The sequence below is a fragment of the Bos taurus genome, chromosome 11 (assembly GCF_002263795.3).
Source record: "Bos taurus isolate L1 Dominette 01449 registration number 42190680 breed Hereford chromosome 11, ARS-UCD2.0, whole genome shotgun sequence".
Taxonomy (NCBI): domain Eukaryota; kingdom Metazoa; phylum Chordata; class Mammalia; order Artiodactyla; family Bovidae; genus Bos; species Bos taurus.
In genome coordinates this window covers 78,874,003-78,889,984 of record NC_037338.1, presented here as the reverse complement: position 1 = coordinate 78,889,984, position 15,982 = coordinate 78,874,003, and the positions used below count along the sequence as shown (strand labels likewise).

The window sequence follows — 15,982 nt, the reverse complement described above, 5'->3', positions numbered from 1 at the left end:
AGGGAAGAGGCAATGGGGAGAACCTGCAACAGGAAAAAAGAAACACTTTTCTGCCTCTTATTCTCCTAGGCTTTCAATTTACTTGGCAAAATAATCTCTTCAATAATAATCATTTCTTTTCATCAGTTTCTTAGACATGATCAAGCTTATTTCATGTTTACATGTTTAATATTTCTTTTCAAAGCTTAAGTTGTATTATTAGCAATCTCCTGAAAGTACAAATAATAAAAACTAGATATAATGTTCACAGCTGAAATGAAGTTCATACAGTAGTTTATATAAAGAAAAATGACATATAAAGAGTAAAACTCAATCCCTAAATACCTTGGAATTACATTTCATGCTCCTTGACAACAGAAAATTAAATAATGACCTAAACCAAAACAGAGAACCTAAATAACGAGTGGTACAATAAATGATAAAGCCCCTGGTCTCTGTAGTTACATGGGTTTTTCCCCTACCAAATGAAAAAAATCTCCCATGGCCAGTCATTAACATTACGTAAAGACAGAGAAGAAAGCTGCCCCTGAATTACAAAGCATAAATTAAGGTCATGTTGAATGTCTGGGTTGGAATCCAAACTGAAGTTATTTTTTTAAAAGAAATGGTGTGATATATTTAGTCTATTTTACAATCCTCATTTGTTTAAAAAAAAAATGCAGATTCTGGGAGCAGTCCAGACCTGCACCTTCTGCACTTACCTTCTGTCCATATCCAGATACATCCTTTCTGCCTCCTCAAACCGGCCGAAGTAGGCAGCCACCTCTGCCTGCTTCATGGGCTCGCTCTGCAGGTTGCCCAGGCGCTTCACAAACTTAATGCCCTGGTAATCTTTGCAACGCACAAACGCTTGCTCTGCAGTGTGCAAATCCAATTTCTGAAGAGCTGCTTCAGCTAGCAGGCGCCTATATTAAAAAGAGAAACAGTAAAAGCCTATGGTGAACTATAGATAAACCAGTCTTGAATCAGAATTCAATTACTACACCTATTGCTTCTAGTGAAACACAGTGGGAAGTGATTATTTTAACAAATTTATAAACTTTTTCTTTTTCTTTTTTTTGCTGCACTGAGCTGCACGCAGAACTTCCCTGACCAAGAATCAAACCCATGGCCCTTGAAGTGGAAGTGCAGAGTCTTAACCACTGGATCACCAAGGAAGTCCTAATATTATGTTGACTATTTCCACCTCTAAATTTCTGTATTTTAAAAAGAAGAGCAAGAATGAAAGTTATTCCCACTAGGAATCTAGTATCAGAGTAGTGGACAACGGCTGAGATTTTACACTTGATACTTTATGAGGTTTATTTATTTTTAAATACCAAAGTCGGGGGTGTGGATTATCCTCGATGAACTGAGATGCATCCTCTATTCCAACCTTCTCGATCAGTGCTCGACTATCTCGCAGGGACCTGATCTCAAAGTTAATGATATAATCCTTATTTGGATATTCTGGATTCTAAAAGTAAAGATGAAAAGAGAGAAATCCAAATAGTTGCCTTTAGAGTATGTATTTCTTTCTTACAGTCTAAAAAAAAAAAAAAAGCAAATGAACAACTGCATCATATTATGAGCAAAACTGGGAAGAAAAGAAATTCCCATGTGTGGGTCTTTTGAATTTTCTGGAAAATACCCATAATCCAGCACTACAGTTACACACACCAACTCTGAAGCTAGAGAGCCTGGAGTCAAATCATGCTTGTGCCTACTGCTAACTGGGTATCACTGGCAAGCCAGCTGATTTCTCCAGGCCTCAAATTCTTCATCTAAAAAAATGGGATGGCAATCAAATTTACCTTCTAGCATTGTGAAGATTAAATGAGATAATACCATATCGAACACTGAGCACAATGCCCAGCTGTGTTATTCACCTTATTCAGTCTCAGAACCAACCTGACACACACTTGTTTCAGACCTTTGAAGAAATATACCTGCTGACTGAACCACAGCACCTTTAATCCTCTTCTGCTGCTAAGTCACTTCAGTCGTGTCCAACTCTGTGCGACCCCAGAGACGGCAGCCCACCAGGCTCCACTGTTCCTGGGATTCTCCAGGCAAGAACACTGGAGTGGGTTGCCATTTACTTCTCCAATGCATGAAAGTGAAAAGTGAAAGTGAAGTCGCTCAGTTGTGTCTGACTCTTCGAGACCCCATGGACCACAGCCTACCAGGCTCCTCCATCCATGGGATTTTCCAGGCAAGAGTACTGGAGTGGGGTGCCATTGCCTTCTCCATAATCCTCTTTTAGTTGCTGAATTTCTTGTCCATCTCCCCAGCTTCTCTACTGGAGGCCAGGAACTGTCTTTACTTGTTCCCAAACAATATTTGCTGAATCCATGAACAGATGAATTTTAGGTAAATAATTTTATCTACCAAGAACCTTCCTGATCTAAATATCTATCAGGTACAGTTGTAACAACAAATAAACACCTCATAAAAAGCTGTTAATTCCCTTCCTTTTTCTTCTGCACTCCTTCCTCCAAGAAATTTCTCATGTTATTTCTTTTTCCTATCTTATTGACATATAATTGGCATATAACATTCTATTATTTTTAGGTGTACCACACTCATGTTATTCCTTAAAACTGTATGCTTGAAGGAAGCCACAGTTCAGATAAATATTTCCTGGGTCAACAAGGCCTCAGAGGGAACTATGATATGACAATATTCTTTTCTTTATGGCTTTGCATGTGGTAAGTCAGGCAGAGAACCAAATTGTCACAGAGCAGCTGGTTTCCCTCAGTTTAACAACCCCTACCAGTAAACCAGCCAATAGTACTGCAGTGATTCTTTAGCCTAGTACAAGATATACACAAACTGCCCAGTGTATCAAGAGTTTTAAAGTATACAGACTGAACTGAACTGAATTGAACCAGTTTAAATACGTGTTTTAAAAATTCTTCATAAGTGTCAATATAATCATTTTTAAGCATTCCAGAATTCAAGGCAATCAGCAACTATGAGCCTTTCTTGAAAAATGCTGTAATGATGAAATCCAGCCAACTAAAAGATTAATCAAAATTAAGAACTCATGCACAGAGAAAATACAGAAAAAGGCTGATTAGTAGCTTTCATTTAAACAAATATAAGACTAAACACCTGGAAAAATAGGGTTAGAAAACAAAATGTAAACATTCTAAATCTTGACAAAGTAAAAATAACAATATAACTAATGAAGAAAGGCGAGAAAGAGGGAGAAAATGTAAGAACACCATCTTTTAGAGTGCACAATCAATAATATCAAACATTAAGATGCAGTTTAAAAGCAGTAGTTTTTTAATTTCACTAGTTTCTTTAGTTTTTCAGTTTTCTTTCTTAACCCAGAAAAATGGCAACATTTGTGATGGAAAAAAAAAATTATCTGAAGTTCTACAATTTCTTCAGATTCACTGTCGCATTGTTTAAATTAAATTGAACACTAAAAAAGTAGATTGTACAATGATGCCACTTTTATAAAATTTTTCCTGTTTATTTCATCTATCATATCAAATCTATCTTTCCACATATTGGTTACAGTTTGCCAGTGCAGGAGACCTAAGAGACACAGGTTCAATCCCTAAACCGGGAAGATCCCCCGGAGGAGGGCATGGCAACCCACTCCAGTATTCTTGCCTAGAGAAGCCCATGAACAGAGGAGCCTGGTAGGTTACAGTCCAAAGGGCCACAAAGAGGCGGACACAACTGAAGCAATTTAACATGCAATCGTTAAAATATCTAGATTACAACAGAATTTCAGACCTTCCTTTTTGATGTTTGATTGCTGAGAGCTTTTAAGCCTCACCCCAACTCCTTCCCCTTCTGCCTCACATCTGGACAAGGTGATAAGAAAGTGTTAAGTGTTCCATCCTTTGGTGCCACAGGAGTTTCAAACCACACATATCTCTACCTACTTATGGGAACCCTCACTCTAGCCCCACCCTCTAATTACCCAAAAAACCCTGGCCTGTCTCCTTTCCTTGCTCGCAAATCAATTTTGAACCAGCTTAGGAAAGCTGTCCTTTCTCCCCGAAAAACCTCACTATGTAGGTAAGATCTTCTTACCATACCCTTTTGGTATGTCTGTGGTGTTAATACTCTTGACATGCAAACAAAATTTGGGGTGGGAGCCATTCCTGCTGCTTTTGTGTGGTCATCATATACAGAAAAGACTGGATCACAATAAAAGAGTTGCAATTTACATTATCAGACTAAAATATGAAAACATGCTATCAAATGGAACATTTCTGGAAATTTAAAATCTACTATCCCAATTCCAAAAAACATACATAGTACATAGGAAAATAAACACTTTGAATAAGATGAAAGTAAACTTGCAATATATTCTCAGAGTAAAAAATTCTCAAAGACTGTTCAATGAAGGTCAAAGTAGAAGTTCAAAAATTATCTGGAATTTAGAAAGATTACTTTATAAAACCTGAAAATAAAAATGGAAGGAAGGTGGACCTCCAAACAAAAAGTTACTCAAATATTCTAGAACAAGAAAAAGACTATAAAGAAAATTATCAAATATTTCTTCAGTGTTCTCTGTTATTAACATAAAATAATGACAACTAACTACCCTTTCTGAGCTCTTGGTCCTAGCACTCCACTAACTGCTTTCTACTCATTATCTTACAAAATAACAATACTGTAAGAAAGGTCCTATTACTGCCCACATTTTATAGAGATAAAAGCAGGCTCACAAGCAGGAAAGGAAAATGAAACTTTAAAAGATGAAGGAAGCTGTCTAAAGGTTGTGTGAGTGACAGAGCAGGCTGGAACTCTGCAACCCACACTCCTCACCAGCACCCCATACTGCCCAGGACAAAAACGAATTCCAGTCAAGCCAACAACAGAAATGTAACTGTTTTTTAATAAGAAGTACCTTTAATATCTCATCCAAAAGAACAGATTTAATTTCTAAATCCTCAAAGTTACAGATATATCCAGAAGTCTGAATGGGTTCCTTTAAAGACAAAAACAAATGTTATGTTTAAAAGTACAAAATTTTCCTTCTTTGACTTATCATGAGTTTAAATTTTATTATAAAAATTCTCAAAACAAAAAAGTAGAGAAAATGTCATTAACACCCACATACCTATCATATAAATATTAACAGTTTGGAGATATACTTCAGTCAATTTTTTGGCTAAAGTATTTTAAAGTAAAGTAAATCTAGAGACATCATGACTTTCACTCCTATTTCAGTATGTATCTCTAAAACATAAGGATGTTCTCTTACATAGCCATATGATGATGATCACACCTCACATAAGCAGTATTAATTCCCTAATGGGATCCAGCATCAGCTTCTGAATTAATCCAAAGATGGTTTATACGGTTTGATAATTCTCATTCATTCCATGTAACATTAAATTTAGTTCTTAATGAAATTTGTATCTAAGTATATATATATATGTGTGTATATATATATATTTATATATATATCAAAGAAGTCTCATACCATGAAAAGTATGTTCTCTGTAACATTAGCCCGAGGGTACTGTTGATAGATTCATTTCCTATATGAGATTTAATTTGCCAACATGGAAATACATGAACCTGCTATATGTCTCTTTCTTGTCCTAGTGCTATACAGGCTTGTAGAAATAAAGTAGAGCAAATGCATATTATAATGTAAAGTAGCTGTCCTAAACCCCTAGTGGAAAAAATAGGTATAAATATTATATTAAAAAAAAATAAACTCCCAATATACCTAATACCTCCAAGAACACTGCAAAAAGAATAGGATAATGTCTGATAATGAAAATAACTCAAGAATGAAATTTTTCAAAATATATGTGTAAAGTCATAAAGAAATAGAAAGTAACCTAAAATCCAAATGCAATAATGTATCAGATTTATAACTCTGAAAGTTAGTGCTTCATATATAATAGAAACTTAAAAACTATAATAATAGGAAGACACTAAAAAGATGAAAATAAGTAAATATTGAATCATATTTAGTTTGCACTTAATATGTCTAAGTTTAATACTGAGGCTCTTGCAGGCATATTATATATGTTTATTAGGTTTTAAAATACATATTTTCTTTAAAAAGTAGAAATTGATTAAAATTATATGAGAAAACTTTATAAAATCCCTACACTTCCTCAAAAAATCATATTACATAAAGGCAAATAGTATGCTTTTATGAACAGAAAGAATCGGAACAAAGTTTAACTCACAAAAAAGCACACATGGTGAAATATTCCTTATAGACTATAGGAACCTTTTAGAGGCTTTCTTTTGGTACTACATGTAAACCAAGTATACCTGTATAAAAAGGTTCATCACTAGAAAATTTTTTATTTCTAGCTGGATAATTCAACAAAGCAAGGCAGACAAAAGATAAAGTCATAAAAGATGATCTGTGGATAAAAAATAATACCAAAAACAAAGAGGACAGGAGAAACAGAAAGGTAAGGAGAGTGATCAGGCAGGATCAGGATGGCATAGGAAGACCCTTTGTCCCTTTAGGACAGAATACGATGTCCTAAAGGAGTTCTAGTAAGTCCAGTTTTGAAGAAGATGTCCTCATGTGCTAGAGGCATGGCAAGCAGGGTAACTGACCAAACAGGGACCACAGCCAGCCAGTGTTCTCATGAATGAAAACAACAGCTTAGCATGGTTTATAAAGAAATTCAGTCAGTGGTTAAGTCTTTAAGAAATTCACCTACCTCTGAATCTAACAGAAAACTGAAATACTTGCCAAGCCAGACAACAAACTCCAAAAATAAATAAATAAAAGGTTGTTCTTTTGAAACTACTTAAGAAACACTTTCCACTAAGCAAAGATTTGCCCTGGTCCTGGACTCACCATGTGTGCTGCACACACATCATAAACAGCCAGGCATAATCCTCTCACTTCTCCAGGCACATGATTTCAAAATCAGTGTAAGTGGGGCCAATAATGGATAAAGGACCCTCACATTCAACAAGTATTTCACTTCCATCCTCAAGTTTATCCCATGGTTACCTGCCAAACTTCCACACTTGTTTCTTGGAAAGGTCAAGTTTTCTTTAAACCTTTGAAAGACAGCTGGGCTTATACAGGTTAAAGGCAACACCCTGAATGCCCTTCCTTTGAGCCACTGGTGGTGGTAACTGCTCAGTCGTGTCCGACTCTTTGTGAGCCTGCCAGGCTCCTCTGTCCTTGGAATTCTCCAGGCAAGAATACTGGAGTAGGTTGCCATTCCCTTCTCCAGGGAATCTTCTGCACCCAGGGACTGAACCTGGGTCTCCTGCATTGCAGGTGATTCTTTACCATCTGAGCCACCAGGGAAGCCCTTTGAGCCATTACTCAGGGTCTAAAAATTACAAAGATCCATAAGACACCTGGCTTCCCTGGTGGCTCAGACAGTAAAGCGTCTGTGTGAAATGCAGGAGACTCGGGTTCAATCCCTGGGTTGCAAAGATCCCCTGGAGAAGGAAATGGAACCCACTCTAGTACTCTTGCCTAGAAAATCCCATGGTAGGAGGAGGCTGGTAGGCTACAGTCCATGGGGTCATAAAAAGTCGGTCATGACTAAGTGACTTCATAAGACACCTAAAAGCTTTAACAAAGCCTTTGAGGGCAATTTACATCAGGTCATTGGCCAACCCAAAGATCCTGAGTAGGACTCAAATAAGGATATAATTTAGGATATTAAAACTGAAAATAATGAGGGATGGTATGGGGAGGGAGGAGGGAGGAGGGTTCGGGATGGGGAACACATGTATACCTGTGGCGGATTCATTTTGATATATGGCAAAAACAATACAATATTTGTAAAGTTAAAAAATAAAATAAAAATTAAAAAAAATAAATAAAAGGGCAAATAGTTTACCACTAAATAAATTATTACAGAAGATCTTCAGTAGCTCAGAGGCCCCAGCATGTAATTTTTTCCCAAGAAGGAAACTACAGGTCCAAACAAACATCAGTTACTGCCACAAAGCACATATCAAGTCATCTCTTATTATTTCCACTGCTGCCGCTGCTGCTAAGTCACTTCAGTAGTGTCTGACTCTGTGCGACCCCATAGGCGGCAGCCCACCAGGCTCCCCGTCCCTGGGATTCTCCAGGCAAGAACACTGGAGTGGGTTGCCATTTCCTTCTCCAATGCATGAAAGTGAAAAGTGAAAGTGAAGTCGCTCAGTCGTGTCCAACTCCTAGCGACCCCCTGGACTGCAGCCCACCAGGCTCCTCCGTCCATGGAATTTGCCAGGCAAGAGTACTGGAGTGGGGTGCCACTGCCTTCTCCAACTAGAGGAGTACAATAGGAGTACTGAAAATTTCAAATTGAAAATCCACAGATAATTCAAAAATTGTTTAAAAGATTTATCTTCTTAATTATGTTTTGTTTAGGCTACCACTCAAATTTTGAATTCCCAAACACAATAGCTAAGAATTACAGAGCAGACTGACAGGAAAGTTCAGTGCCTAAAAATCAGTTGATATGAGTCACAAGTAGAAAACAAAAAATATAACTTTAAAAATCAGTGAGAAAGGAGCATTCTGACACACCAGAGAGAGGAGATTATTAGTCATCGTCCACAAGATTATCAGGATGAGAAAAGAACATGGATTACTGGCTGATAAAGTTCATGTAAATATAAATGAGACAAAGGTAGGCACAGAACAGACAAAATAGAATGAAAGGGCAAAGGAATTTCACAACCACTTTTTGGTTAGGTTGCCTTAAGCAACTTTGGTAAATAAGACTACAGATTCTCTTTTTTTTTTAAACTTTGGCAAGGGAAGAAATAAAGACTATACAGTTAGTGACCATGGTTCCATCTTTTAAATAGAACAGATAAATGCTTAGAAAGTACCTTTCAGTGAAAGTAGAGAATATTTAAAAGATAAACATTAATCCCACTTAAGACCAAATATTTTTGAGTTCCACAGAAATGTTCCTATTTATTTTCAGAATTCATGCAGCCAACACTAAGAAATTTCTTGAAGAAACAAAGGAGAAATGTCCAGGTTTTGGTTTTTGGCTCATTATTTATGTAACATTAATGCTTGTTTCTTGGTTTTACCTCAGGATCCAAGTTTCTGAAAACATACATTCTTGTCTTCTCCATCACTGCAAACAAATCAGGATTATCTTTGGCCCACTTCATATCCCAGACATCTTTTCGCTCCAGTTTTAACAACTCGCCAACGACTTGCTGTCCTGTGCTGTCTGTCACTCGAGCATCCAAGTCAAAGAAGGTTAGAACTCCTAAGATGTCGATGACAGCAAGGCGGCTACAAGTAATGAAATTGGAGGAGGGGGAGAAACAGTAATCCCGCATTCATGAATATAATTACCTGTCACCATTCCTCAAAACAACTTCACCAGAACCCAGGAAGAAGGTAGAAATGGCTTTAAATAATTAACTTGAAACAAACATTTCCATTTTGCTTCCTTGAGAGAAAAAAGTATCCAAGGGACTAAAGCAACTGGTATGCAAATAACCTAAAATATTACAGTAGAATTTCTATATTTTGCCCAATTAGAGAAAAACATCTTTGCCCAATTCGAGAAAAACATATAATATATATATATGTGTGTATATATATATTCCTAATAAATATAATATTTAAATACAAATATAGTACAGTAAAACCACACTGGACTATACAAGTTGAACACAAACACACGTCTTTGCATTTGTTACATAAATACAACAATCCCAGTGGATGACAGTCTACCTATGGAAAGTTTTCAGACTTACCTAGAGTTGCAATTCAAGGATAATTGGTAGGCTTGACAATTAAGGGAGTATTTTTGAATCAAACCAACGTTAGGAAGACTGTATCTCTGAAAGGTGCCAGATTCACGACTCTACAGAAAATATTTTTGATTACTAAAGCCTATTTACCATAATAACTTTAAATTACAACTACAGGTCTCTCTATATGTTCATACATTTGCTTCAAATCCAAAGTGGTAGTGTCACAGTGAATTCTCAATTCTGATACTGATCATGTTCTGAGTACATATTTACCTCCTAATTTAATTAAAACCTTTTTAAAGTGGCCAAAGATGATCTAATTTTTTTCATGTAATATCCAAGAAAAAAAAGTCAGAAACCTAGTTCTTTTTAATACACCAAGTCTTATATCAGATGGAAGACATATCTAGGGTTATTTACAATTGTCTAGGTTAATATTCAGGGTACATTGAAAGCTAACATATACAGCACCTACTGAACTAAATTTCATATACATGAAAAATAAATATAAGACCACCATACAAATACAGTTGTCACTGAAAGTCTATGTTGTCATCCTGTAGCCATCTATATGATACCAGATCGTGGCAAAAGGTGATGATCAGAAAGCAGTGATACAGTGAGTACTATTTCAATGTGTTTAAACACAGAACAGAAGGTAAGTTTCCATGCAACTCTGCAAGCCTTAAGGCTGACAAATCAACAGAGCAACAGACTGAAATCCTACCGTGCCTGGGCCATGGCAATGGGAAAAAACAGGAGGCTACCCTCAGCCCACTATTCCCTCTCCCTTTCTGCCAGGAGCAGCTGTCTCCTCTGAGCATGCTTCTGCAGAGGGCCTGTCAGGAAGACTGGGAAGGGCAAGGGACTGGTAACGAGGGCAGATATTTTTTTTAATGTGCAAAAGACAGGTACAGGCTTTAAAAGATTTAATATACTGAAGTATGCAATCAGATTTTGTTTTTGAAAAAGTAGGTCCTATGACTTTGAGTTTGAAAACGTCATGGTTTTAAAAGCTCTTTATATTTCAACAGTGGAAAGTTTTCAATGCAGAAGGTATTTTTACCACTAAAATTTTTGCTGGTATTAAAACTGTCTGAGTGTTTCTTATAGGGAGACTCTCTCATTTAGGAATTAAGTCCACTTCTATGGTTGATCTGACTTGCATTTTCTTTTTATTTTTTCCTGCAAATGTCAGAATCACAACACAACCGAAAAACGTGCTATGTAACAAAGAATATAAAAAGAAAAGACTCTCCACAGAGCTGACTGTAAGACAAACTGCTTAAAACATACACCAAATTCATTTGGTGAGAAAAATGAATACTATGTTCTTAAGATTTTCCCCCCATAAGCTTAGCTAATGTCTAAAGAATGTAACTAGAACTGGAATATACACACTCAAGGATCTATTTACATAATTCAAATTTAATGACTCTACCAGCTTGACTATATTCAGCATTTATTTCTAAAATCACTATTTTCAAATATCAGAGCTCAAGAAGAGACACTATAACATTGATACACTGATTTTATTTGAAAAATTCAGCAAAAATTTGCCACAGACTTCTTTATTTTATTGGCTAGCAAACACACTACCTCTTCATTCTAAGTCTTACAAAAACAGCTGAGCCAAAGCACTTTCTCTAGTACACAACAAAGCAGGCTACATAGAGAGGAAACTTTCCAAGACCTACTGCCACCATCCAATCTATTGCACGTTGGCCAATCTTTACAGGGCTCATTCAACCCAGTGACAGACTCTCCCCAGCTGGCCACGAGTCTACTACTTTCACAGTTATTTTTTGCAAATGATTAACAATTTGTGAGGCAATCTTTAAAACTTTATTTCTTTTGTTGGACCTAGTAAAACTTGAGGTGCCCACAAGATGAGATTCAAATCCAAAATATATTGCTTTGCCCTGTTTTCACCACTTAAAAGATTACTGTTCATAGAATAAGTTTTTTTAACCACTTACCACAATCAACGTCTTATCAGATGCAGTTATGGCACAAATCGGATCCCTTGTGCCCTAAAATAAATCAATGTTACTCTTTATTAAACACTTATTGAATGACTGATCTGGTATAAGGTGGTATGCAATTCACTAAGAAGAATACTTCAGCTATATATTTATTAACTTAACCACTATTTACTTACTGAGCACCTACTCTGTGACAGACATTGAAGCACTGGAGATACTCGGATGTAATCTTTGCCCTCAGGGATTACTCACAAGTCTAGTGGGGAACACTGGACCCAGCGCCTAACAACAGTACAGTGTGATCAGAGTAGAGGTAAACATGAGAGTTACGAGAACACAGAGGGAGGAGCCTAAACTTAGACCAAAATGGGAGGAGAGGCAAACACTTGAGCTTAGTCGTAAAAGATGAACGTTTAGCATGAGGACCAGCATATGCCAAAATAAAGAAGGGGCAAATGGTATGGCACTGTTACAACCTGGATGGATCTTTAAAAAGAAAAGAAAAAGCCATTCTCAAAAGGTGACATGCTATATGATTCTCTTCATAAGACATTCTCAGAGTGATAAAACTATAGAGATGGAAACAGATTAGTGATTGCCAGGGGACAAGGATGGGGGTGGAGAGTGAGTATAAAAATGAAGAAGTAGCATTAGGCAAGTTCCTTTATGGTGATAAAGTTACACAAAACTACACGTAAAAACTAGTGAAAACTGAATAAGGAATTGAGTTGTAGTCTAGTTCACTGCATCATTACCAATGTCAGTTTCCTGATTTTGATATTACACTACCATTACATAAGACGTCACCACGTGGGAAGCTGGGTAAAGCGGTTTTACGTGCTATTTTTACAACTTCCTATGAGCCTAAGATTGTGTCAAAAAAAAAATTTTTTTTAATCAAAAGAAGAAAACATAGCAGATCTAGAACAAGTTGGATCAGAATAGAAGTTTTTTAAAAAATTACTCGACTAATATGCTATTCACTGGAAATAAATTTTTTCATGTCTCAAAATAAAATCACAGTATTTACAAATCTATGGATATTAACATTTGCTGGCACTAATAAAATCACCTACTTGAATGGCTTTACTATAATCAAGCACACCATCCAATGATCCAGAAGGAGTATCATCAACATGATAAATTCTGGAAAAAAAAAATTCAAATTTCAATGACAGTGTAAGTAAGGTTTATACTATTTCATGATCTCTAAAACAATTAAAGGATTGGATGACACCAATGAATACTGTTATTTAATATTAATGTCCTGATTATTTTAAAGAGTTCTCGACACAGCTCAACCTTATAAAGGCAGAAACTACCGACCACGTTTTTACTAGTTATGCAAGTGCCATGTTCCTGGAAGCTGGGCCAAAACTATACCTGGACATAGAATCACAGATTTCCAATGAATTTCAATAAGCTGCAAAAGATATTTTCCCTTACTCTCCCAAGGAACGTTTGTCAGGAACAACTTCTAAAGCACCAAGTGTCTCTGTTGTTTCTCCGTAATTTCCTTTTTATCGATATGCTTAATAAAAGTAAAACTTAAGTGTATTTGGGAAGCTCTCGTTAATGGGATTTTTGTTCTGAAGAAAAGAACCTTCCCCTGAGCTTCCTGTGTTATAAAGAGGCACCACCTCAGGTGTACTGTCTCTTGGATACCTTTACTGTAACACTTACTCACACCACAGTATCACAGCTAGCTTACTTGCTTTTCCCACTAGGCAGTGATTTTCCTAGAGGCAAAAACTACATCTCTAGTGCCTGCCACACACTGTCAGGCACTCCATAACGTCTGCTGAAAAAAACATTAAAATGAATGGAGGAACAGAGATACCTCATCACTGAGTAGCTCTGAGGCCCTGTGCAAATTATTTAACTTCTCTGAGCCTCAATTTCTTTATCTGTAAAAGAACGCTAACAATTTGCCCTTTGCAGGACTTTTGAGAGGCATAAATTAAATGATGTTTGTAAAGCACACATGTACAGAGCCTGATCCATAAAAAGGGGTTTGAGACATTGTAGCTGTAATATAATCATGGGAAATTAAGCCATTTTCTACTTTTAAAATATCATTAAATTTTATCACTGCTAAATTGAAGTCACATTTGTATTTTCATCAATATAATAAGGAGATTGAATGTTAAATAAATACAGGTGACAGAACTGCATGAAACACAGAAAGGTATACCAGTTTAGAGATAACCGTATTTCTACTTTTTAATACATTTCCATTAAGTACATACAGTTAATAACTCTACTTAGTTGTCACAAAGTAGAAGTCAAAGATTAGAATAGGAGGTCTCTCAAGAGATCACCTGACCCAAATCCCTTTATTAAAACAAGTAGGGTACTACAAGAAAGGCTAATCTTGAGTCAAGGGGCTCAGAGCCAGATAGACCTGGCAGGATGTCCCATCTCTGCTTACCAGCTGGGTACCTCTGTCTGTTTCCTGTGAAACAGGAATAATATGAGTACTGACAAGATGCACCAGTATCTGGCACGCAAGAAGTAACAAGAAGTACTCAATCAATGCTGGCTCTTATCACCATCGCCAGCTGTATTTTACAGATGACGAAACTGAAGTTCAGAGATAACTGGTCCAAAGTCATTAAAACTAGCAATTATATTCCAGACAGAAATATAAGGAAATGATGCCTTCTTTATTTAAACAAAAGCCGGAATCGCTTTAGCTCATTCACGGAGGACACTCACTCCGTGCAGAGGCTAGACTTTTCTTCCCCAACCTTGTCCTAAGATCTACCTTCTCCCCACAAACTGCAGGTCTCTCATTATTACTGCTATGTCTACCACGTGCTCTCCTCAAAGAGGCCAGAAGTTATTTGCATTGAGTCTCTCAGGACTACCGAGAAGACAACACGGACTCTCTTTCAACTGTTTTGGTTTTTTTTTCTGCTTCCACATGAATTCACATATCCAAAATACTTTTACTGGGGTTGTATCGCCTACCTTAGTACACAAATGAGTCATAAAAGGAAGGGAAGACTGCATTAAGATCTCAAGTATGTTTGAAGGAAAATGATTTGAAAAAAGCAACCTGAGATTTCTGAAAAGTCTGCTCGCTGCCCACCAACAACAACACAGGCCTGTGCCTTCATTAAGAATCATCAGGTTAAAATTACTCAACCAAATGCTTAAAGGCTCAGGATAACAACAACAGAGCAACAGACATGGAATATCACTAACAGAGACCATGTAACTTACAAAACACAGTAAATGCACTGCAATACTTACTACAAAGAATCCCTCCATCAGGGCTCCTAATTTCTCCATGTGGTAGAGTCGTCTTTACCCCCACTTCTAAGAAATAGTTTCAACCCCCAAGCCCCTGGAATCCAGGGCAGGAGAAAGAAGGTGAGGGACCAGTTCTGCCCACCTATAGACTTTCTCTATATCTGTGTCTAAGGACCTGCCTCTCCTGTGATGATTATGACAATAGAATCATCCCACTTTCTTGGAAAAACTTCTACCACTAACCCTAGGAATGAAGTTTTGGTTAGACATTTAGATTTCAATTGAATAATCACGTTTCACTGTAGCATTAACAACTGTAATATGATGAGAGTAGATGAGTGAGAATAGCCATTCCTTATAAAAACATAGGCTTCCGGTCTTTATCTCTAAAGGCTTTTTTTTTATTATACCACATGCTACTTCTCTTTAAACACATAGGGCTTCCCTGGTGGTCCGGTGGTTAAGAATCTACCTGCCAATGCAGTGGACACCGGTTTGATCCCTGTTCCAGGAAGATCCCACGTACCACAGGGCAACTAAGCCCGTGAGCCACAACTACTGAGTCCGCACGTCCGAGAGCCTGTGCTCCACAAGAGAAGCCACCGCAATGAGAACCCATGCCCTGAAGTTAGAGTAGCCCCTGTTTGCCGCAAATAGAGAAAGCCTGAGTACAGCAACAAAGACCCAGTACAGCCAGAAATAAAACTAATTTAAAAAATTTAAACACACAAATCTGAAAGATATTCAGATTAATGGAAAAATATTATTTCTAGTAATCAAAACAATTTATGGTTCTCAAGCATGACAATTTATAAATAGCTATGTCTGATTTAAATGTGATATGGCTGAGCCACTAAAAAATGTGCACTAAAAGATATACCTTTCTCTCCCTTCTTTTCGAGACCGGGTGATCTGATTAATTTCCAATGCTGTAAGCTTCTTTGCCACACGATATTGCCAGATATAAAATGCTTCTTTCGAAGCTGCTATCACATGGGTTTTGGTCATTGTAACAAATAATGGCACTATTAAAAAGAACAGAAAGACAATTTGGT

General features: G+C 37.0%; 1 protein-coding gene across 2 annotated transcripts in view; it reads right to left on the bottom strand.

Annotated features, from left to right (window-relative positions):
- Positions 1–15,982, bottom strand: part of WDR35 (WD repeat domain 35) — a 51,993-nt gene that overhangs the window by 8,495 nt on the left and 27,516 nt on the right. For both annotated transcript variants that reach the window (XM_024999528.2, XM_024999529.2), the window contains 8 exons: positions 15,808–15,952; positions 12,746–12,815; positions 11,664–11,717; positions 9,685–9,794; positions 9,004–9,214; positions 4,862–4,942; positions 1,320–1,456; positions 702–905 (listed from right to left, as the gene is read on the bottom strand). In XM_024999528.2, coding sequence (XP_024855296.1) covers positions 702–905; positions 1,320–1,456; positions 4,862–4,942; positions 9,004–9,214; positions 9,685–9,794; positions 11,664–11,717; positions 12,746–12,815; positions 15,808–15,952 — 1,012 coding nt within the window. The remainder of the gene's footprint in view (positions 1–701; positions 906–1,319; positions 1,457–4,861; positions 4,943–9,003; positions 9,215–9,684; positions 9,795–11,663; positions 11,718–12,745; positions 12,816–15,807; positions 15,953–15,982) is intronic.